The sequence below is a fragment of the Camelus ferus genome, chromosome 2, assembly GCF_009834535.1.
Source record: "Camelus ferus isolate YT-003-E chromosome 2, BCGSAC_Cfer_1.0, whole genome shotgun sequence".
Classification (NCBI taxonomy): Eukaryota; Metazoa; Chordata; class Mammalia; order Artiodactyla; family Camelidae; genus Camelus; species Camelus ferus.
The window spans coordinates 77,278,695-77,301,232 of NC_045697.1; the positions used below are offsets into that span (position 1 = coordinate 77,278,695).

Below are 22,538 nucleotides of genomic sequence, written 5' to 3' on the forward strand. Positions count from 1 at the left end.
AGCTGATCTCAAATGAGACTAAATGTTTTACTTGTGTTGCCTTATGCTCGCTCTGATGGCCACTGCAAATATTTTACCTTCCTTTACTGCCTGCCTTTGCGTTGTTGTTGCTAAGGCAATATGTTCATTTAAAACATGCTCTGTCGCTTTTTTTTTTTCAGGATTATACTTACTCAGCTGTTAAGAGTAGGCAGTTTCTTCACTTCTTCCATAAGAAATCAAAGCAACAGCACTTCGATGTAGTGCAGTACAACCAGTTAAAAGAAGACCTTGCTAAGGTACCTTACTGCAAATATGACATTTTATAACTGGTCTTGTTTGGGAGCCAGAACTTAATGTCGGGGAAACACAATCCGTGGCTCATCCCTCACTGGTTAATCTTGTCCTCGATAGCTTCTCTGGACTGTGGTTTGTTCAGTGAAACAGCTGACATGTCTGATACTAATTTCCTCCAGCTTTGTTCTTGTCTTCTGTATTCTACATGTGGGTAGCTTTAAGTGTGTATGGAAATTGTCTTAAAGTTTTTAGGAGAAAACTTTTTCTAACTGAATACAGGTTTTTAAAGAAAAAAGTCCAGTGTCAAACTCAAATGCAGATTTTGTAACTGTTAAGAATATAGAAGTAGAACTTTCAGAAGGTGGACACATTGATAAACAATTTTAAGCTCTCTAAAGGCATTTACAAGTTTCTCCTCCTTAAAAATAGAATCAGTATGTTATTCCTCCATTCATCTTTTCCATCTTCCAGATGCGAACACAGAGGTGCACACCGCTAGAGTGGGGAAACCAGGGTAGGAAGCCAGAAGTTGGACTCTGCAGCCTGTGCTCTTAAGAACCTCCATACAACATGTCTCTTAGGCAAATTTTATCTCTGGCCTCCCAGTGGTCTCATTAGCTTTGTTCAGATGGTGACTTCTCAATTTTATTAGAAAAAAGTTTTTTGGAGGGGAGGGTAGAGCATATGCTTAGCATGCAGGAGATTCTGGGTTCAAAACCTAGTACCTCCATTAAAAAAATAAAAGTAATTGATTAATTAATAACCTAATTACCCCCCAATTTTTTTTAATTACAAAAGTTTTGGTAAAAATATCCTCCATTGCTCAATGCATGATCATTCAATAGCCAGTAATCATCATGTCTTTTGTTACCTGTACCTTCTAAATGACCTATCCCTCAAATTTAAATAAGGAAAGATATTTCCTTTGTAGTCCAAAAATTGGAGATAAAGAGCCTTTAAAAAATATTGTTAAATTCCATATAATTACTTAGGAAAAATAAGATGCTTTTTAAAAAAATTTAGTGGATACTCCTACATTTAAGTAGAAGGCTAAAGGAATGTTCTTCCAACTAGTTTATAGCCCTGGGCATTGAAGGTTCAGAGGAGCACCCTGTGAAGTGTTTTTTTTTTTTAAGTAATAAAGTTGAGGAAAAACAGGAAACTGATAAATCAGAGTAGGTTTTTGTTTTTTGTTTTTGAATATGAACTGGGAAAACCACTGTAAAGGCGAAAACTAACATAACAAGAACTCTAAGGACATAATAGAAACCTCGAACTCATGTTTTACAAAAGGATCCACATAAATTGTAATATTAATAGTAGGCAGTTGCCACTCATAGTTTAGATCTATGTATTGACCTAAGGAGATGTTGAAGGTATAGAGTTCCTCGTGAGCAGTAATGCTCATAGGCTTGCAGTCCTTTCTGATCACTGCCTCTTTTTCTTCCTGTGGACAGGCTACAGAAGCCCTGAGACGGGTGCGCCACTCTCTCTATTTGCAGATGCCAGTAGAGGAACTCAATGAAAAGAAGTGATCTTCCATTTTTAAATGTCAGTGAATTTTTGCATTGTGTTCATTTGCAACTTAGAAACTGGAACTTTCTGAGTCCTGTAGTTCATGTGAATTTGACTATTTCAGTCTCTTTTGTTAATAAAAAAAAATGCCTGCAAAACACAGGTATTCTTTAATGTTCTCATTTGAGATTTTTGGTTTGTGGATTTTCATGGCTCATTGAGGTTGCTGCCAGAAGGAGCTTGGACGCGTCCATCAAAATTGAAGCATCTGCTGCTGCAGTTCAGCACGTGAGTTAAGGTTCCTCGTAAGTGTCCTGTGTTCGTTCATTCCCATGCAGAGGTGAAGTGTCAGTGTGCCTGGCTTCACTTTGATTCTTAGGCTTCATTTAAAATCATCTTGCCATTACTTTTTAAATTCGTAGTTGAAAATTTTTATCATTAAATATAGCTAAGATTATTATAAATTGTCACTTGAAATCATTTGTAGTCATTTGCTCTTATAGGTAGAACCATGGAGATGGCAACGCCTGAGAGTAGGGGGTTAAAGGACAGGTAAAATGTTCAACTGACGTGAAGTCCCTGTTATGACACAAAAAGAGGCATAAATGTCCCACTGACCTTAGCATAGAGTTGGCACATGTTTTGAACTGCAACTGAAACGACATAGGCAAACTGCTTCTGAGCTAGCAACCCTCAAGTTTGCTATAAGAGCCTGAACATAACCATCTTCAGTCTCCAGTAGGTTATTAACGGGCTACTCAAATTTTATATATCATATTAGTAAGAACTGAATCTTAAAAGTAATATCTATTATTCCATTAACATAACAGTCCGCATGTGAGACTGCTGGACAGTGTATAGTAACTTAACACAGAAGGTACTGACAGAATCACTCTGCAAGTGTAGCCTCTACTAAGAAGTCACTATGTTTTATGTTTTCTATTTCCTTCTCAGAATGCCGTATCTATGCATGAAATACCACTTTTTGTACAAGACTATAATGCTCACTTTGAAAAAAATGAACTGTTGTTTTTTTTTTAAATGTGAGTGTTCAAGTCCTATACAAAAAGTGGTAACTCATATGTAGATTTACATGACCAAGTAAAACAAGTCATCTATAAATTACACAAATAAGAATGTGAATTAGAAAAATTTAATAAAACATGAATTTCAAATATTAAAGAAAAACTAATACTTAGGATTCAAAAACCCTTAAAAAGATTAAAAAGTTTCATGTAAAAAAGTCACAAAATAAAAGTTAAATCAGCCAGATATTATGAGTAACCTTCCAATTTACTATAAAAGTCAAGTATTAGAAATGCTAATGTATTTTTAACTTACAGAAATTCCCTGAGGATTTCATTACTACATATCAAACCCCTTCACCATGTCCAATATGAACTATTTTTTTTAAAGTTCTCTCATTAAAGCTTAAAACATTTTAAATTGCTATACCATAAACTTCAACCTGGGGATACTTCTTTTTTATAAAAAGAAGGGAAAATCTACTTTGAATACAGATACATAAAACAAAACAGCACCTATTATTTAGATTTTGGAAAGAAATGCAGCTTCTTAGTTAGCATTGAGGCAAAGCAGGGAACCTGCTTCTTTCCAATTGCATTTGGGTCTTTACAAAAGTCTACTCGGCGCTGAGAAACTTTCCTATTCACCAGTGTGAGGAGTTCTGTGAACTCTAAGGAGGAGCCAAATTTTCCCAGCATCTCACACAAATCTTGAATGTACCATGAGCCGTTCACAGTTTCCCGATGAGAATAATAACCTAAAAAAGATAGGAGAGGCCACTGAAGTTTTCTGGTTTTCAGTTACTGGGACTGAAAAACACCTTTAAAATGTCTAAGTTCTCAAAAATCCTTGGAGAAGACTAAGATGTATCCAAGACATAGTTTAAAATTTTTTCTGTTGACTGTTCTCAATTGGGAAAAAGATTAATTCCATATGGTTCTATGAAAATGGGGCTAATGCTATGTAATTTCCTAAAAATTCCCAAGATAATATTAGCTAGGCAATGATTTTTGAGACTAGAAAAAAGAAAAACATAAAATTATTTAATGCAAGAGCAGAGAACAACTGTTAAAATATTTTTCAACAGCGTTTTCCATGACTGTTACCACAATAACAGTATCACCATCAGTCATGAATATCTTCTGTGGATACTATTCAATGTAATTCGCTTTGTAGCTTTATTTAACATAGTTCTCAGGAAGGATTTTTCTACAAGGTGTTGTACTTTTAAATATCACTCTGATCACCTGGTACAAGGAAATCCATTTTAAGCCTGAGAGCGTCACGACAAAATCACATGTCCCAACAGGAAAGACCTCACCTAAATCAAGCCAAGGTGAAACTTACAGGAACTGAGCCAAGAAAGCCAACTGTAGGTTTGTATTAAACACCCACACACCTTCTGCCACCGAGTAGCACATGAGGAAGTCAGCTCCGGCAGGCAGCGTGTACACCGAGGCCGCATCCACCTGGGTTACGTTGGCATCTGGCACGTCTGTCTGATGATCCACGACGTCCAAAGGAATGACGGGCACATCGTGCTGGTTTCCCCGACACGCCTGCGAGACAGGAGCACAATCCCCTCCTTCACGTATCTGCTCCTCCCAGTGCTTCACGCTGGTGCGCCGTCAGAGCTACGTCAACAAGCTGTTCCACAGGCACTTCTAAAGCAATCCATTCAGGCTGAGAGCAGACCAAAGCTGACAGGTTTTTTTTCCTACTTATGTTTTTTTTTATAGTTAATGCTTAAAAAATTAGCATTCTCAACTATACACCAAACTGTGTTGATTGAAAGGAACACTGTAGAGGGCAAAGCATCTGTGGTTTTAAAATTCCTTACGGATTACCCACACCCTAGCACCAAGAGTCACCCTTTCTTTTAAAGGCTTATATATAGTATTTGTTTGTTTCTATTTAATCAGGTAATATATTCCCAGACTGGGTTTTGCTTGCCAGGCTGCTGCCATAAATTGTTAAGGGTGAAAATGATACCACGTGATGTGCCTTCTGCCTTTTGTTCCTATTTTAAAGTGAGGGCTCAAATCTTTACCCACTATTCTGACTCACACAAGGCTGACATTAATTTCGACTCTTAAATTACTATTATGGGCTGAATTTTTTCTCCTCCCCACCGGGCTCCAATTTATATATTTAAGTCCTAACCCCTAGTATCTCAAATGTGACTATATTTGGAGATACGGCCTTTAAAAAGGTAATTAAGGCAAAATGAGGTCATATTGGTGGACCCCAAACCAGTATGACTGGTGTCCTTATAAAAGGAGACCAGGACACTGACACTCACAGAGGAAAGACCATATGAAGACACAATGGACAAGAAGCCACCAGCCACCTCCCAGCCAAGGAGAGAGGCCTCAGAAGACTTCAACCCTGCTGACACCTTGATCTCAGACTTCTAACCTCCAAAACTGCAAGAAAATTAATTTCTGTTGTTTAAGCCACCTAGTCTGTACACAGACCTCAGAGATACTGCAGGTATGGTTCCAGACCACCGCAACAAAGTGAATATCGAAATAAAGCAAGTCTCATGAATTTTTTGGTTTCCCAGTGCCTATAAAAGTTATGTTTCCACTACAGTGTAGTCTGTTAAGTGTGCAATATCATTATGTCTAAAAACAGTACAGACTTTAATTAAAAAATTAAAGACTTTACTGCTAAAAAATGCTAACCATCACCTAAGCCTTAAGCTAGTCATATAATTTTTGCAATAGTAATGTGAAAATCACTGATCACAGATCATCATAACAAATATAATAACGAGAAAGTTTGAAATATCATGAAAATTACCAACATGTGAGAGACACGAAGTGAGCAAATGCTGTTGGAAAAGTGGTGCTGACAGACTTGCTTGATGCATGGTTGCCACAAACCTTGCGGAAAAAAATGCAATTATCTGCAAAGTGCAATGAAGTGACATATGCCTGTACTTTGTTCTGGCAGCCTTAGTACACGTAATATAGCGACCTAACAAGGTTCTGCTGTCGTATTTACTGTAAGTGCATCCAGCAATTCTGAAATGGTTAAGGAATCGTATGCTGTAAAAGAAAGCTCTGATGGATTTCAGTTATCAGATAAATAGAAGATCCCTAATAACTTATTTTTACAGGGAGATTTTTATCTTATTATCAGGCTCATTTTCAGACCTTATTTTCTACTATCTTCAGCAACATGTGGGACGCTTGGACTGCGATGCCATCATCTGACACATCAACAGCAGTGACAGTAAGAGCCAGCCTTTCCTGGGGGCGTGCCACGGGCCAGGCACTGCTGGGAGTGCTCTTCATTTGTCAGGCCAGGTCTATTTATCCTCACAACCACCCTGTCAGGCAGTGCTATTTTACCCGTTTCACAGATGAAGAATCTGAGCCACAGAGAAATAAAATAACTCAGCAAAACATTTCGCTCCTTTGTGGCCCACTGGTTATTTCCAGTTATCTTGCGTGACAGTGCTGGCCACTCCCATTTCCATGAAGCAGTCACTTGTCATTCTTGGTGATTTTTCTCCTACTTCTCTGAGGGGCCACCCTCCTCAGTATCTTTCCTCTGCTCATTCTGCACTGGTGGCCCTCAGCTCCATTTTACACTCATTTTTCAGGCTATACTTGACAAGGGGAAACTCATCTACTCCTGTGGTTGCCAGTACCATCCATCCGTCTCATTACTACCAAATTTGTTTCTCCAACCCTGGCTGCCTCTCTTAGGTCTAGGCCTGTATCTCCAACGACATGTCCCACAGACCCAAATGCAGCTGTCCAAACACAAAAGCTGGAAATCACCCTTAACCTCTTTTCTTAAAGTGCCCCCTACCCCATCCCCCTCAAGGTCTGGCAGGGTGTGGCATGGGGTTGTGTCCTCTGTGCTGTTCATGGAAATATAGGACTGCAGCACTGGAGCATCGAGAATTCTCTTTTTTGTTCAAAATCCTTATTGAGGTACCAGATGATGTTATTCAGGCCCCCAAATATTTTTATCCTTAACAGCAGTTTGGTGGGGGGGGGCAGCATCTTGGTTTAAGGGAAAATATGAAAGGATGAAACAAGCTAGGACTGGAAGTCTTTACACCTGCATTCTTCCCACTGACTGCCATGCTCTCCAGCCCCCAGAACCAAACCTGGTCCCAACAGGCGCCCTTGCATTCACTCCTCCATCAGCAGATACCTCCTTTCGCGGCTCTGCCCTGACTGGGCTGGGCCAGGGAGTAGCACATTCAGAACTGTGAGTCATTTCTAATGTCAATCCAAGTAATAAAGATACTGGGAACCTTTTTATGTAAAGAAAGAATTACTACTAACAGCTCAAATTGCAACTCTGATTGTTCTGGATTCAAAAAGGGCCTTTCCACTTACTGGAGACAATTACTTCTGAAATTGGCTTTAGTTCTTTCTAATCACACACACAACCATGAACTTTATAGTTAAGACTATAACATAATCAGTCTTACCTGAATGATAAATATCTTGGGTTTTCCAACCAGGCTCTGACACCTGTCTCCTTTGAACAAGCCAGTCAACGTCTGAATTTCAATTTTGGCATCATATGCGTAGATGTGGTTGCCTTCACCGTGACTCAGGAAAACACACAAAAAGCAATCGGCATCTACATGGCTAGTAGTTGATGCTATAAAGGCGCCCAAAAGTTATTTAGAAATGATAATAAGGTGCTTATTATCTACACATAAAAATTCAGTTTACTAATACTAAAGTTGCATATATATGACTGAAGGAGGGGGAAATTTTGTTATAAATATAAAATGAAATGAAATATAACTTATTTTAGTATTTGATCAAGCAATAATCTATACCATACTGTATCTGATTTTTTAAAAATCTAAATGATTAAAGTTCAAAGTAACAGAGTGAACAGATTTTGTTAGCTTTTCCAAAACACAGAACAATGATATGAAAAACCTAAACGGATTATAATGGGGAACCCCCTTCAAGATCCACATCATTTTGGCAATACAAGTTCCTCTAAATCAGCAGAGAGTGTCTTAAAGCAGTCTGGGAAGACCCAGAAACTACTACTAATGCCTCCCTATGTGTCGCTGCACCTCCAAGGAGCGCAGCACCTTCACTGTGTGTCCTCAGCGCTTAGAGTGTCCAAAAGAGTGTTGAGACAGGAGACATGTCCTCCAAAGCTTAGGAGCAAGGGAAGTAAAAACCTGCTAAGCAACCAGTTGAAATGATCTAGAGATTAAAGAAAAACTGATATGAGGTTCGTCAAAAAACTAAAAATAGAGCTACTACATCCAGCAGTTCCCCTTCGGGTGTTTATCTGAGGACAACTAATTTGAAAAGATACAGGCGCCCATTTATTTGAAACATTAATTTTAAAAGATACAGGCACCCATCTATTCACTGCAGCATTATTACAACAGGCAAGATATGGAAACAACCTAAATGTCCATTGATAGATGAATGGATAAAGAAAATGTGGTGTGTACATATATAATGGATTACCATTCAGCCATAAATAAACCTTGCCATTTACGACAACATGGATAGACCCTGAGGGCATTAAGCTAAGTGAAATAAGTCAGAGAAAGACAAACACTATATGATCTCATTATATGTGGAATCTAAAAACCGGCAAACAAAAGCAAGCTCAAAAACGCAGAGAACAGATTGGTGGCTGCTGGGGCAAGAGATGGGGGTTGAAAGGTATAAACCTCCAGTTATAAAATAAGTCATGGGGACATAATGTACACAGCACGATGACTGCAGTTAGTAAGTACTATACTGCATATTTGAAAGTTGCTAAGAAAGTAAATCTTCAAAGTCCTCATCACAAGAAAAGTTTCTGCAATTATGTATGGTGATAAGTGTTAACTAGACTTACTGTGGTGATCATTTCCCAATGTATACTAATACCAATCATTATGTTGTACATCTGAAACTATTGTTACATGAAAAGATCATTTCATTCATTTCTAGAGCAGCAGTCTGTAACTAGTGGCATACAGACTAACTTTGGAGGCATAATACTTTGCAAGGGTCTCTGAGAGGCACAGAGGAAGGGCTCAGCTGTCTTGGAAATTTTAACATGTCAAATGCAGACATTTTCATTATATATATATATACACACACACACACACACACACACATTTGGACTCTGTTCTAATTGACCCTACTCTTATACTCATTCAACTCCCCTCATTCCTCCTTATGGAACTTAGTGTTCTTTGTGTCAAGGACCATGTCTTGGTGGTTTTTGTTTCCAAGTGCTTAATAAACAGCCTGGCCTATAAACATGTGGGTAACATAATCAGAGAAGCACAATCAAAACCTATAACCCATGCTAAATTAACTGACAAGACTTTCTTACAACACAATTAATTATTTGGACCTGTCTTTACACATAGGATAATTAAAAACTACTCAATCCCATCATAGGAAGATAAATAGGAAACATACTTACCCTCATGAATTTTGAGCAGTAGTTCTTCTGCTTTAAGATCGTTAAAGCATTTCACTTCAAATCCTAGATCTGAAAACCTGGTGACAAACTGGATATTAGCTTATGAGCTATTCAAAGCTATCACAATACCCCTACTTAATTTGAGGAATCTACACTTTTTTTATGATATATAAATTGACCTTTAGGGGAAAAGAAAGAAATCAAATATGCCAACAGTTTTCCTTGATCACCCACAGTAGGAAGGGATTTATTCATAACTGATTTAAGTTAGAATACTGTCATCTACTCTATAGACACATTTATAACAATGAAAAGACTTAACATTTAATAGAACAAGATTAGGCAGAAAATTCAGGCAAGTTCTTGAGGGAGGCCCAAGTGAGGTCCATCCTCAAATGCTCCTGCTGTTATTTCATCGGTGCGGACAAGTTTTGATAAGTAGTTATCACTTAATAAATCTCCCCAGCTTGATGTGCAGAGAAAGCTGTGCTACCTGCGCTGAAGATTGTCTCTGTCGGCGCTAGTGCCCCTCCTGTCCGGCAGCGTCAGGTGCCAGAAGAACCTCTCATGATTGAAGATTAAAGCAACTCCTCTCCTCTTGTGGTCCATTTTGTACTTTTCTGCTGGATCAAACATTTCTCTGTTTATGAAAATTAAAAAAAAAAAACGATCACTCTAAGTCACTAAATAATGAGCTCCTCCAAACCCAAGGTCAAGGTGTGGAGCGGAGAGAGGTCCGCTGCTTCCGCCTCCTCTGCCAGGCGGACACACCGCCGGCAGGGCCCGGGAAAGCCTCACTGCCAACCAGTAAGGAAAGTCCGGAAATACCTCGGTACCAGCTGGTGAGCAGCAGCAGTGCTGGGCGCTCCTCTCCAGTCCCTCTGCCTGGTGTCTTTCCTCCAGGTCTCCAGGATCCAGCAACCAAGGACGTCAGCCCCACCCAGGCCCCAGCCCTAGCTCCCGGGCCCAGGCCTGGCTGATTATCAGTCTAGTTCCCTTCACAACCAGGGCAGCACATCTACAAAGCGATTCTCCCATTCCGAACACCTGATCTAGCTCCCAGGTCCCTTTCTTGCTTTAACTGCTGTAGGCTGATCATGACCACCAAAGGAAAAGACCTTTATTGGAAAAGAGCATATTTTTACCTCTTAGGGAAGGCATCTGTTTCTGTCATGTTTTGTTCTTCACCTGTTTAAAAAAAAAAAGTTGGTGTTTATTAATTAACTTAGTTTTTGACTCATGGTTTTAAAACATGTTAGGAATTCCCAGCCACCTTGACTCCCATACCCTTTCTGTTTTGGTTAGTTTAAAGGTCAAAGTTTGTGAGAAGAGGTAAGGAAGAAGGAATATTAATAAATTAATTAACCATAAATTAACAGCTCAATTCTTTCTCATTCCTAATTCTTACCTGCAAAATAGCAAAGTACATTATAAAGAGAAATGGAGAAATTATTGAAATACATTCATTGCAAAATACACCTAGAGTAACAAACATAGCTGTGTGATCACAGAGGGCAAATGAAATATGAAATTGCTTCATTTTGTAGAAAACGCTTTTGCAAATATTGAGAGAAGGAATTAAAGAGGAGAACTGAACACAGTATGTAGTTATTACTGGAATACGCAGCTGCCTGGCAGAGGTGGACATTTGATGGAGGAAGGGAAGGGGCAAAGTTTCAGATTTTCATCTCATGAATGACATGTGCACTCATGACCCTTTAAGGGGACCCTCTGCTCCCAACCTGCAATCAGATTTCCTCACCCCCAAGTCAGCCTCTCACTGAATTGAATCCCTCTCTACTTCCTGGAACAATACTGTGCAACAGAACTTTCTGGAATGACAGAATTCCCTATACCAGAGCCACTGGCCACATGTGGTCTTGAGCACTTGAAATGTGGCTAGTACAACTTGGGAACTGAATTTTTAATTTATTTCTATTTCAATTTAAATAACCACATGTGTCACAACTTTGTAAACTGACTATAACTCAATAAAAAAATAATAAATAAATAACCACATGTGGCTATTGGCTTCAGTACTGGACACCACAATGAATCTAGCATCTTCTACAATGAGGGCCCATATGCTCTTGAATATGGTTTTACCTGATAAACTTCACAGCTTAGAGGGGAGGGGAGAGAAGATAATGAATAAACAGAAATATTCAGAGTACAGCAAGATGCACCTCTCACTTGAGGTCTTTGAAGGGAGCACGATGGACCCCAAGGGTGGACTCCTACCCATCGTCTCTGAGCCAAGGGGCCGTATTCTCTCTTCTTGGAGTCTTCCTCACACCTGATTGTTTGAACCTCACGTCTCCTCACTGGCAAAAATCCACCCAGGGAGGGAGGGTGAGATGAGATGGGGAGTTCAACCAAGTGCCCTTTACCAGTCACTCTCAGCCTGTTCCCCCTGAAATCCACCCAGCATTCAGACCCAGCCAAGACCCCACAAAGGCATTCCGCTCCTCCTGTCCAATGGGCCCCCATCAGTTTTTCTTAACCTTTTGCATCAATTCCTGGACTGGACAATAAAATGCAGATTCCTCGATCCTAACCCAGACTTACAGAACCAGAATCCTGGGAGAGGTGGCAATCTGCATTTTTAACTAGGTGATTTTTACTCACACCCAAGACGAAGAGTCAAAGGCAGCATCTCTAATGCATCTTCCACACTCTCCCAGGTTTCTGTGCTACTCCACACGCTGCTCTACCAGAGACGCTTCCTCCTCCACACCCTGCTTTACGAGGGGGTACGTCCTACCAAGCTCTGCTCTACCCAGAGACTCCCTGCTGCACACACTGTCCTACCAGGGACAGCACTTACTCCACACTTGATACCAGAGGTCCTTCCTACTCACACACTGCTGCACAGGTCATGCTTCCTAGTAAGACACACCCCTACTCGGGATACTGACCTGGTGAACACACCGCTCTACTGGGGATACTTCCTGTTCCACACTGTCACGCCCAGAACACCTCCTCCTCCTCGCCCCGTTCTACACGGTTCCTTCCTACTCCACACAGCGCTCTACCAGGGGTTCATCTCCCTCTCCCGACCCTACACATTGCCTTCCCCGGAATTCTTTCTGTTCCACACACTGCTCCACGGAGGACACGTCCTTCTCCACACCTGTTCTACCAGTGACACTTCTTTCCTCACTGCTCCCCGACGGATACATCCTCTCCTTCCTACTCCACACACCGCTCTACCCGAGATGCTTCCTACTGCACCCTCTGCTCTCCCCGGGCCCTCCCTCCTCCAGTGTCCTACGTGGGTAATTCTACCCCACACTGCTCTATGTGAAGTACGTCCTACTAAGACAGCGCTCTACCCAAGGACACCCCTTTACCTGGACACCTCCTACTAGACAGCGCTGTGCCCGGGGACACCTCCCTATCATACACGATGCTCACCAAGGATACTTCCCGCCCCACATGCTGCTCCACGGGGATCCGTCCCACTCCGCACACGGTCCCCTGGGACACTTCCTACACCGCTCAGTGGAGGACACTTCCTAGGAAGACTCCCCTCTACTCAGGGACACTGTCCTACTGAGCACACAGCTCTCCCAGGTTTACTTCCTACTCTACATACTGCTCTACCCCAGATGCCTCCTATCCCATTAACCCCTCTACCCGGAACACTTCCTACTGTTAGAGCAGGAGGAGAGCTAGATATGAGCAGAGAAAGGGGACACAGACCAAAGGGCAGTCAATGGGCAGAAAGGAGGGCCACAGGCCAAATGCAGGAAACTAGACATTATGTAAGCACCAGGGGTCCCTGGCAGAGAAAGAAAAGCAGGAACCTCTGGGCTGATAAGTGGTCACACCTTTGGGGGTGCTAAGTGGCTCAAGGACAACAAAGAAAGGTGGGAAAAGGCAGGAATCTCCAGTGTCCAAATGTTAACCTTTTGCTCATTATGCCCTCATTTCAATAAAATTAGCTTTGCAGATTAGAAGTACCCATCATGCACTGATGCACCTTGACACTTCTGATCCAGACTAAATAAGGACAAAAATCCCTTCTCCCTTTGGGAAGGTGGAGTTGGGATGAAAATCAGGGAATATGACCCCAGACCCTTCCCTCCCTACTGAATATTCCGCCCACTAATTTTTACACCCTATCTAACCAACTTGCCAAAGAAACCCAGGGCAGCCACTCACCTGAGCCTGCCCATTCTCCCCTTGAGTGTACTATCCATCCTTCAATAAATTCCCACTTTACTTTTTTAACCACCACATCATTTCTGAATTCTTTCTGGGATGGGACAAGAACCTGGAACACCAGTTACATTCACCGGTAGCACTACAACACACACCGACACACCAGGGTAACCTAGTCCACACACTGCTCTCCCGGGATACTTCCTACTCACGATGCTCCACTGAGGATACTTCTTATTCCACACACTGTTCACTGTTCCTCCTGGGGTTACTTCCTACACACACGCTGTTCTAACTGGGATTCTTCCTACTCCACAAACTGCTCTTCCCTGAATACTCATCGCAGAACTTGCCTACAGAGATTACTTCCAACTCCCCACGCTGCTCCACTGCGGCAGTGCAGGGATTTCTCTCCTTCCATTGACAAAAGCATTCCAAGATCTACCTCCTTTTAATAACATTCCTCCTTATCATTAAACCAACTATGCAATAAAGAAACAGAATCACTCAAACTAGACACATTAAATCCATATCTGAAAGCCAATCACCTTCACCTCTCAAGAACCCGCAAGGGTTGGAAAGCACGTCTCTTTTGCAATGCCCAAAGTAGCAGGAGACCCAGCAGTTCACTTTTTGCAGCCTTTGCACCATACTGGCTAGTGAGCTTGAGGCAGCTTCAAGTGTACCCGGCAGAAGCTGTGCCCAATAGCCTTTCACCAAACTAACTCAAGTTCTTGATGGTGGAAGCACTGGAGATGCACACTTAATTGGGTCTTCACAGTTCCTTTCTCATAGTCTGAGGAAGGAGCCTCACAGTTCTCCCAGCTGGGTGGAATTTAAGTAGTGCATTTGGGTTGTCTCAAATATTGCCCCCAGCTTATAGATTTTGGAAAGACAGCTAATTTTAAGTAGCTCAAGATTAATCTGTTTTAAACGACATTCAGTTTCAAAGTTAACAGATACGACAATCTCAGTGAGGCATTTTTTTTAAAGTTTTTTTTTTTTTTTTTTTTTTTTTTTTTGCTGTTACTGTTAATATGATGGATGCAGAAAGAAACTGGGCTCTGGTCCTCGCAGCTTCTAACCTTCACTTAATACAAATAAGGCAGGCTGTATCCTGTAATACCAATTACTGACCATTCTGTTCTAAGCAATTTGCTGAATCGGAAGAGAAAGCTATGGAGACGGACAGAAACTGCAGTTCCAATACTTTTCTGGAGCTGACAGATTTTCCCCAACTTTCAGAGAAAATAACCTGTGACTCTGTCGTGGTCACTTTAAACTGTATGCACCCAGCCGATAAGCTTTCAGGAAGGGTGTGCTTTAAGGAGTATCATTATACTGCATGAATACAAAGAAACTAGCTAAGAGGTTACATAGCTTTGTTGACATGAAGAAAACAACATTTAATTGACAGGGTAGGGGTGGTTAATAGCTAAGTGGTGGAGCGCATGCATGCCTGAGGTCCTGGTTCCCTAGTATCTCCATTAAAAAAAATCTTAATGAGGGAGATACCCTATATAACATATATAATATATTATCCTTATATAAGGATTTATAAACTCCTGTTCATTTGTAATCTACTTATCAAAAATGACTCCGTTATTAAATCTCTTGACTTCTTCTCACTTCTGGCCTCGGATTTAAGCAATCTTTCCACCATAATGCAACCACCACCTTTGCTCCTTAAACCAGTTAATTTTTACAAAACCAACCAATCACTCCCTTTTCCTCCACATAATGGAGGAAATGATAATAATAATGCCCCAGGCTACCATCTGTGGATGGCGTGGTACTTCAGATAACTTTATCTCACTCTACTCCACACTCCTGAGGCAGGGAAAGTGCCAGAGGCTTGTCCAAGGTCTGTGTCATGGAATTGGGGCTGAAAGAGATTCTGCCCGTAGACTCCAAAGTCTCTGGACTCCGGGTCACCATGCTAAAACCGCTCCCACCAGAGACCAGAAACCTTTTTAAACTAAGTGTTCATCTCTCCAAACTTCTGTATCTACTGTCATTGTCTTCACTCATTGCAGTATCTATGAAAATCTAGCTACACTATCAACAATTTGTTTAATAATCCTGTATTAAGTGACTCATATCAGGCCTGGAATACCCTGGAAAAGGGGTGGGTTGGAGAAAGAAAAGGAAGGGAGCAAGCAGGAAAAGGACTGTGATGAAAACAACGGAGGGGGACATGCGGTGACTCGTAGTCCCTGCAAGGCTTTCCCCCTCTCACACGGGTTCCGAAGGGGAAACGGCCACTAGACAGACAGTACGCTGCCTGTTGTCCAGGGCAAAGCCATTTCCTGAACGACCCATGGAGACTTCTACAACTTGCCCGGGGAGCAAGGCTTGTTTTCTGCAGCAAAGTATAAAAAGCTCTGAAATGAACGCATTCTCCCAGCGCTTCGAAACCCCCTCCCCCGCCGCCGCTTTCCCTCCCCCCGCCCCATGGCCGGCCTCAGAGTTTCTAAACCTTATCAGTAATATAATTAGCAAGTGAGAGGGAAGAACGTGCTAAAGCAAGCGTTTAGGAGTTGATTATTTTGTAGAGAAAAGTTGTTGCGGCTTTAACTCAAATTCACGAATAGCTGCAGGTTTCCTGGACGCACACGAGCCACGCGGGCTGTGCAGCGGCGGAGGGCCAGGCTTCTGTCTCCGGGTCCGGTGCCGGCAAGCCTCTGCCCCGGCACTCCCGCAGGCCCGTCACGCTCCACTGTTACCGCATGCAACCACTTTTTACTTAGAAGTGGGAAAACGAAACGAGATACAACCGCTCCAAATCAGCTTTTACTATGACCAGGTGCAGGAGACGCCAGGACCCACCAGGCCGGCCTTTTATAGTTTAAATATCCCGACGCCGGGAAAGAGATCAGCGCCCAGAGACAAAGACGGCCGGGGCACGCCCCAGCGCCGGGCGCCGCCAACTAGGACTGCAGGGAGGCTGCGGCAAGGTCCCCGAGCTGTTTTTCTGAGCTCCAAAGCTAAGCTGTCCCCAGGGAAGCTGGGCGCTTCCCTCCAAGACTCTCAACTTCTTCCGGCCGCCCAGCAAAGCCAGAGGAGCCCGCGTCCCCACTCTTGCCCGCGCGCCCCCTCAGTACCCGCCGCCTACCTGCACAGCCCGTCCCTCGGAGCTCCAGCGCCGAACTCATGTCGGCCGAGGGCGCAGCACGGACTCCCGGACCGGCCCCAGCTTCCTGCAGCCTCGGCCGCAGCCCCCGCCCCTTCCTCCTCCCACTCCGCCCCCGCGCCCGTGCTCCCTGCCCGCCGCCCAGTGGGCTGGGGGTTTGGGTGTGGTCGCGCCCCGGGCGGGTGCCTGAGGCCGAGTTAAGGCCGCTGTCCCTCACTCGGGGCTCGCGGGGTCAGGGCCTCCGGGGAGGCAGGGGAAGCGGACGACCGCTTGCCGCCTGGAGAGGTGCCAGTTCCTATCCCAAGAACAAACGGCCCCGGGGTAGGAGGCGGTAGGCAATTTCAGATCACCTGCGGGAGCGAGGGAGGGCCCGCTCAAGCCCCGCCCCAAACGTTTGCTCTTCCCGACTCCCTCCAAGGTACAGGGGCTTGTGAGTGCTTTCCTGTTTCTGCGTAGTCCTTTTCCCGGTGCGAGTTATTTCATAGGACTTGTAATAGTTTATAATAGTTTACAGTATTTTAAAACGCTCTTTGTATAGCGGATTCGAGACAAAGTAAACTAGAACAACGGGAATTTCAAGTCTGGCTTTCACAGGGAGAGTTAATTCGGGGAAGGAATCATACAGAAACTCAGCGGATTTTGGGGTCTACAGATTATGGCTTTTATTGAGCCAGAGCATGTTTGTTCCATTGGATTGTTCCTCTTTGGGTGATGGGGTATTGTGTAAATTTACTTCAATGAACAAGTCTGAGATTGGAAGAAAAGGCGTCTTCCTCTTTTGTAACTCCTCTGGGCCAGCATTTAAAAAGTAACCAACATCGGACTAGGGGAAAAAATGTGTTAAGGCACCGTTTGTTTGTTTCTCTCTTTCCTCTCTCTCTTTTGGCACAGTTTCTAATACATTACAATAAGTACAAGGGATCAGTCTTCTATAAATATAAATATTGCTCTATTATTTGGGAGAGGAAATATAATCTAACTTGATATCTTTCCCTACGTGTGCTTGTGGTTCAAAAGTCTTGCTTGTTCATTGAATAGAAAGTGGAATCAGCGGGGAGGATATAGCTCAAGTAGTGGAGCGCATGCTTAGCATACACTAGGTCCTGGGTTTAATCCCCAGCACCTCCTTTAAGACTAAATTAAAAAACCTAATTACCTCCCCCCTAAAAAAAAATGTGGAATCAAAGGAGAATTTTACTCACACCATAACAATTACTGTTCATCTCACTGTACACAAACTATTTCAAGAATCACTGTCTTAGTAATTCATTCTGCAGTGAAGACATGGAATATCAACATCTCCCTCATTTTGCACTGCAGCAAAAATAAGCTACTTAGGAGTAAACCTACCGAAGGAGGTAAAAAGACCTGCATTTGGGAAACTATAAGACACTGATGAAAGAAACTGAAGATGACAAAAACAGATGGAAAGATATACCATGTTCTTGGACTGGAAGAATTAATATTGTTAAAATGGCGATACAACCCAAGACAATCTACAGATTCAATACAATCTGTATAAAAATGCCTTTTTTCCCAGAACTAGAACAAATAATCTTAAAATTTGTACAGAAACACAAAAGACCCTGAAGGGCCAAAACAGTCTTGACAAAGAACAGAGCTGAATCACATGCCCTGACTTCAGACTATACTACAATGCAACGGTAGTCAAAACAGTGTGGTACTGGCACAAAAACAGACACGTAGATCAATGGAACAGGATAGAAAGTCCAGAAATAAACCTACACACTTATGGTCAATTAATCTACGAAAAAAGAGGCAAGAATATACAATGGAGAAGAGTCTTCAATAAGTGGTGCTGGGAAAACTGGACAGCTACTTGTAAAAGAATGAAATTAGGACATTCTTGTTACACCAAACACTCTTTGACATAAATCACAGCCAATATTTTTTTCTGATTCGTCTCCTAAAGCTAAGGAAACAAAAGTAAAAATAAATAAATGGAACCTAATTAAACTGAAAAGTTTTTGCACAGCAAAGGAAACCATTGACAAAATGAAAAAACAATCTACTGAATGGGAGAAGATATTTGCAAATGATATGACCCATAAGGGGTTAATAGCCAACATGCATAAACAGGTCAACATCAAAAATCAAACAACCCAATTAAAAAATGGGGAGAACTGAATACTCATTTTTTTGTGGGTTCTGTCTGGCAGAAGTCCCACTAAGACAGAATGAATTAATTGAGACTCTGTGGAAAGTCAAGAGAGCGAGAGGGAGTCAGGGATCAGCTTCACGAGCCTCTCAAATGCTCCCACATTTATTATGCACAATCAAAGGAAAAATCATCAATAGTTGTGTCATGGGATGTAGAAGCTTAAGGAAAGACAGAACCCGGTAGAGATTATAGAATCCACAATGAGTACAAAGGCTTAACTAATCTTCAGGACAGACATGGGGAGAGGGGAACAAGGTACACTCTTCAGACATAAGATGTTGATTACAAAACAGACAACCAGACCAGCCAGTTCCTTGCCTTGGGGGTTACAGACTATCTAAACAGCAGAAATCATGCCCAGTGTTTATAGCTGAGGGCATAGGTCTTTGCAATGAGAAGAGTAAACCCTAAACTATGGACCTATGCTTAAAACAAGCCATGTCCTGCGTTTATAGCAAGGGACACAAAATGGCTTTGCCATTGGAAGCAGCCCTAAGCTAGAACCTCAACTATGCAAGCAAGGCATTATCTCTGCTTTTTACAGCAAGGAGACAGGAGTGCAGATGCACCAGCGCCTGATAGCAAAGCACATTTGTTTTTCCTAAAGGTCACAAGCAGCTGGGGTCTGTTACAATTTATTAACCCAATCACGGGCTCCCACAATTTTTCCAAAGAGGAAATGGAGATGGTCAACAGGCATATGAAAAGATGCTCAATATCACTAATTATCAGGGAAATACACATCAAAATCACAATGTCACCTCACACCTGTCAAAATGGCTTTCATTAAAAGACCACAAATGATAAATGTTGGCAAGGATGTGGAGAAAAGGGACCCTTGTACACTGTTGGTGGGAATGTAAATTGGTGTAGCCACTATGGAAAATAGTATGGAAGTTTCTCAAAAAACTAAAAATAGAACTACAACGTGACCCAGCAATTCCACTCCTGGGTATATATCTGAAAGAAACAAAAATACTAATTCAAAAAGATACATGCACCCCAATGTTCATAAGCAGCATCATTTACAATAGCCAAGGTATTCAAGCAACCTAAGTATCCATCAACAGATGAATAGATAAAGATGATGTGATACACACACACACACACACACACACACACACACTGGAATACTACTTAGCCATAAAAATGAAACTTTACTACTTGCAGCAACATAGATGGACTTGGAGGGTATTATGTTAAGTGAAGTAAGTCAAAGAAGGACAAATGCTATGTGATATATGTGGAATTTAAAAAATACAACAAACTAATGAACAAAACAAAAAAAGAAGCAGACTCACACGCAGGTATAGAGAACAAACTAGTGGTTACCAGTGGGGAGAGGGAAGGGAGGAGGGGCAATATAGGGGTAAAGGATTAAAAGCTAGAAACTATTACGTAAAAAGTAAGCTATAAGGATATATTGTATAACACAGGGAATATAGCTGATACTTTATAATAACTATAAATGAAGTATAACCTTCAAAAATTGTGAATCACTATACTGTATACCTGTTAAAATATAACACTGTACATCAGCTATGCTTCAAAAACAATTCAGTAAAAAAAATAGTCACACCAACAAGATTGTACTGTGTAGCATAGGGGAATATATACAGGATCTTATGGGGGCTCACAGCAAAAGAGAATGTGACAGTGAATGTATGTATGTTCATGTATAACTGAAAAATTGTACTCTACGCTGGAATTTGACACAACATTGTAAAATGACTATAACTCAATAAAAAAAATGTTTAAAAAAAAAATCACACCAGCTTGGAAAAAAAAATCTCCCTCATACGGTGGTTGTGATGATTGAGTTAAATTACTGTACTCAGAACATTATCTGGCTTATGAAGAGCTCAATAAATTATTTTATTGCCACCATCTTAGGCTAACTGAAAGCAGACCTTTGCCTTCTTTTGGTTTCCCCTTTCTGAGCAGTTGCTTAGTGTATAGTAGGTGCTCAATAAATATTTATTCATTGAATGAGATTCAGGGTCTCAGCCTTTGTACTCTGACCTTCATCCAGTTTGAATGCGTTATCTGATCACCAGCACTTTCTGGCCTTTCGCCTAGTTTTCAGGCTCTTCTCTGCTGGAGTCCTGAAAACACTCCCTCTATAGAAGCGGAACACCATTTATCTAAAAGGAGCTGATGGAAGGAATTTTTTTTTTCCCCTGAGTATCTTGTTATCTCAGAATACTGTATTGCTTTTATAGCAACAAAATATATAATTTCAAAGTAAGATTTTGTCTACCTTAAGACAAATGCAAAGCATTAGGATACTTATTTCAGTTATGAATGTTTAGTTTTTGCCTTTTAAAGCAATAGCTGAGGTGATCCCAGTAAAGAGGGGAAGTACCTGGGATTGGGAAACAGGCTGCCGAGGTTCTAATCCTGACTCCACCATTTTATCAGCTGGGAGACATTGGTAAGTAAGGCAATTTAACCTCTCCCAGCTTCAAATTCTTCTCTGTAAAACGGGGACCAAATTTACTCAATCGTTTTTGAGACAGTAACTGCCAACAGGAAGTTTTCAGCACATTATTTTTAGCTGAAGATTACCTAGACCAGTTCTCAAAGTGTGGTCTCTGAAGCAGCAGATTGAACATCATCTGGGAACACACTAGAAATGCAAACTCTTGAGACCTGCAGAGTCAGACCTACTGAATGAGAAACTGGGGGTGGGGTCCAGCAGCATATTTTAACAAGCCCTCCAGTGACTGTGCTGCATGCTTCTGTCTGAGACACAGACTACTTAGACTCCTACCAAGCAATCTCTTCCTTTTCAAAGAAAAAAAAAACCCAAAGCAAATCCATATTATTAAAATAATTAAGATATACTAAAGACCAAAAGTTAACTGATAGGATGGCTTGATTCTTGCCATTATGAATAGTCACTTTTATGGAATTTACTGAAACTGAAGATCTTAGCCAACTGTTACCTATCCAAGGAATGAAATTTATGGAATAAAATTCAGAGATAACTCTTTTAACACTTAAACTTTAGCCTTTTTTTCAGTGTTTATCCCACCAAACCTTGTTTTTTTTCTATATGAATCACAGAAATACCAAATTTCTATAATTCTAATTCCTACACTTAAGAAAACCTGACAGCCAACAAAGAAATGTTTGTAAAGTTGTCAGCAAGACTTCGAAGGATGTTCTGGAAATCTAACAAGTCCAAGACAAGAAAGCGTACCATCACTGTGGCCTGTATGCAAAGATGACACTGCTGATCCGGTTTTAGTTATTTTCATTGATAACTATTTTTCATATACTGGTTGTACCAATTCAGTGAGGAAAAACAGCAAACTAAAGGGGCTATTCAAATTATTATAGCCAGGTGTTATATAAGACTTGAATGAAAAGATTGCAGGCAATACCTGTTAGTTTTGAACAGTACAACATAGTACATGTGGAAGGATCTTACAAAGTAGGTTTCACTCTACTCCCCAAAGTTACTGAAGTCAGTCTTCTAAAGAGTTGTTTTTATAGAGACTCCCTTGTTTTCATCTTGTTAGATGTTATTCTAGTTTTGTACCAGGATAAAATAATGACCATTTTGACCTTCTGATAATCTTGTGTTTCTGTAAATACTGACAGAAATCCAACCTTTTCATTTTAGGGAGAGGTAGTTATAAACTAACAAAACAACTTTTTAATTAGTTTTGCCAGTCTAGATTAGTCTAGGAGGTCACTGAAGGAAACCCTGCTCAAGATGTGTTTAATTTGCTTTTGCTCTCATATTTCAATTCTGTCTTCATTACAGCTTTTTTGTGCCTCACTTTCTCTACCTAC

General features: G+C 41.4%; 2 protein-coding genes across 8 annotated transcripts in view; one reads left to right on the forward strand and one right to left on the reverse strand.

Annotated features, from left to right (window-relative positions):
* Positions 1 to 1,951, forward strand: part of MCUB (mitochondrial calcium uniporter dominant negative subunit beta) — an 82,873-nt gene extending 80,922 nt beyond the window's left edge. For 5 of the 6 annotated variants that reach the window (XM_032461688.1, XM_032461680.1, XM_032461696.1 and 2 more), the window contains 2 exons: positions 162 to 278; positions 1,734 to 1,949. In XM_032461688.1, coding sequence (XP_032317579.1) covers positions 162 to 278; positions 1,734 to 1,811 — 195 coding nt within the window. In that variant the 3' untranslated portion in view covers positions 1,812 to 1,949. Of the gene's footprint in view, positions 1 to 161; positions 279 to 1,733 lie in introns of all 6 variants that reach the window. The other variant, XM_032461708.1, reaches the window with a different exon arrangement.
* On the reverse strand, positions 87 to 16,876 carry CASP6 (caspase 6). 2 transcript variants are annotated; one of them, XM_032461728.1, is made up of 8 exons: positions 16,535 to 16,876; positions 10,398 to 10,440; positions 9,746 to 9,892; positions 9,253 to 9,329; positions 7,277 to 7,452; positions 4,217 to 4,376; positions 3,333 to 3,574; positions 87 to 2,370 (listed from the first exon to the last, which is right to left on the reverse strand). In XM_032461728.1, exons 1-7 carry the CDS (start codon positions 16,572 to 16,574, stop codon positions 3,336 to 3,338), a joined length of 882 nt encoding a protein of 293 aa, XP_032317619.1. In that variant the 5' UTR covers positions 16,575 to 16,876; the 3' UTR covers positions 87 to 2,370; positions 3,333 to 3,335. The 2 variants fall into 2 exon arrangements, with proteins under 2 accessions (XP_032317619.1, XP_032317615.1); XM_032461724.1 differs by lacking the exon at positions 87 to 2,370 and having other exon boundaries at positions 2,931 to 3,574; positions 16,535 to 16,874.
* Between the last annotated feature and the right edge of the window lie 5,662 nt (positions 16,877 to 22,538).